General features: G+C 43.8%; 2 protein-coding genes across 2 annotated transcripts in view; both read right to left on the bottom strand.

Annotated features, from left to right (window-relative positions):
- LOC116688869 (gamma-crystallin M3-like) overlaps window positions 1-1,599 on the bottom strand; it is a 20,903-nt gene that overhangs the window by 9,478 nt on the left and 9,826 nt on the right. The window lies entirely within an intron of this gene.
- The window catches only part of LOC116688876 (gamma-crystallin M3-like), a 16,906-nt gene that overhangs the window by 15,164 nt on the left and 143 nt on the right, over window positions 1-1,599 (bottom strand). Inside the window, exon 2 of the mRNA XM_032515027.1 lies at window positions 1-21. This exon is cut by the window's left edge and continues 222 nt beyond it. Within this exon, the coding sequence (XP_032370918.1) occupies window positions 1-21 (21 nt within the window). The remainder of the gene's footprint in view (window positions 22-1,599) is intronic.

Genomic DNA, 1,599 nt, shown 5'->3' with positions numbered 1-1,599 from the left:
CCTCTCCTCGTAGAAGATGATCTGAAAAAGTATTGAAGAGTTTTAACAAAGACATAATTATGGATGTCCCCTAAATATTTGTAGGATAATTAACAATGACTTCATTTATATTTCTTTATTTTTGAATACTATAATACAGTACAGGCCAAAAGTTTGGACACACCTTCTCATTCAATGCATTTTCTTTATTTCCATGACTATTTACATTGTAGATTCTCACTGAAGGCATCAAAACTATAAAAGAACACAAATGGAATTGTACTTAAAAAAAGTGTGAAATAAATAGGTATTATATTCTAGTTTCTTCAAAGTAGCCCCCCTTTGCTTTATTGATAGTGCCGCAAACCCTTGGTGTTCTCTCAGTGGGCTTCATGAGGTAGTCACCTGAAATGGTTTCAACATCACAGGGGCCTTGTCAGGGTCATTAGTGGAGTTTCTTCCTTATTAATGGAGTTGGGACCATCAGTTGTGGTGTGCAGAGTCAGGTTATACAGAGCCGACAGCCTTGGACAACTGTTAAAATTATATTATAGCAAGAACCAATCAGCTAAGTAGAGAAACGAGAGGCCATCATACTTTAAGAAATGAAGGTCAGTCATCGGAAAATTATGAAAACTTTGAATGTGTCCCCAAGTGCAGTCGCAAAAACCACCAAGCACTACAACGAAACTGGCTCACATGAGGACCGCCCCAGGAAAGGAAGACCAAGAGTCCCCTCTGCTGCTGAGGATAAGTTCACCTGAGTCACCAGGCTCAGCAGCTCCAATTAGAGACCAGATGATACCACACAGAGTTCTAGCAGCAGACACATCTCTAGAACAACCTTTAAGAGGAGACTGAGCAAATCAGGCCTTCATGGTCAAATAGCAGCTAGGAAGCCACTGCTAAGGAGAGGAAACAAGCAGAAGAGATTTGTAGGGGCCAAGAATCACAAGGAATGGACATTAGACCAGTAGACATCTGGGCTTTGGTCTGATGAGTCCAAATTGAGATCTTTGGTTCAAACCACCGTGTCGTTGTGCGACGGAGAAAAGGTGACGGATGGATTCTACATGCCTGGGTCCCACCGTGAAGCATGGAGGAGGAGGTGTGATGGTGTGGGGGGGCTTTGCTGGTGACAATGTTGAGGATTTATTCCAAATGGAAGGCATACTGAACGAGCATGGCTACCGTAGCCTCCTGCGGCGGCATGCCATCCCATCCTTTGCGTTAGTTGGACCATCATTTTTTTCAACAGACATGACCTCAAACACACCTCCAGGCGGTGTAGGGGCTTTTTGACCAAGAAGGAGAGTGATGGGTGCTGCGCCTCCACAGTCACGGACCTGAACCCAATCAAGATGGTTTGGGGAGAGGTTGGACCGCAGAGTGAAGGCAAAAGGGCCGACAAGTGCTGAGCATTCTGGGAACTCCTTCGAGACTGTTGGGAAACCATTTCAGGGGACGACCTCTTGAAGCTCATCAAGAGGATGCCAAGAGTGTGCAAAGCAGTAATCAGAGTAAAGGGTGGCTACTTTGAAGAAACTGGAATACAAGACATGTTTTCACAGTTTTTTTGTTAAGTACATAATTCCATATGTGTTAATTCATAGTTTTGAT

This window comes from Etheostoma spectabile, chromosome 5 (assembly GCF_008692095.1).
Source record: "Etheostoma spectabile isolate EspeVRDwgs_2016 chromosome 5, UIUC_Espe_1.0, whole genome shotgun sequence".
Lineage (NCBI taxonomy): Eukaryota > Metazoa > Chordata > Actinopteri > Perciformes > Percidae > Etheostoma > Etheostoma spectabile.
Note: the sequence above shows the minus strand (reverse complement) of the source record. Positions and strands in the feature narration are given on the sequence as shown.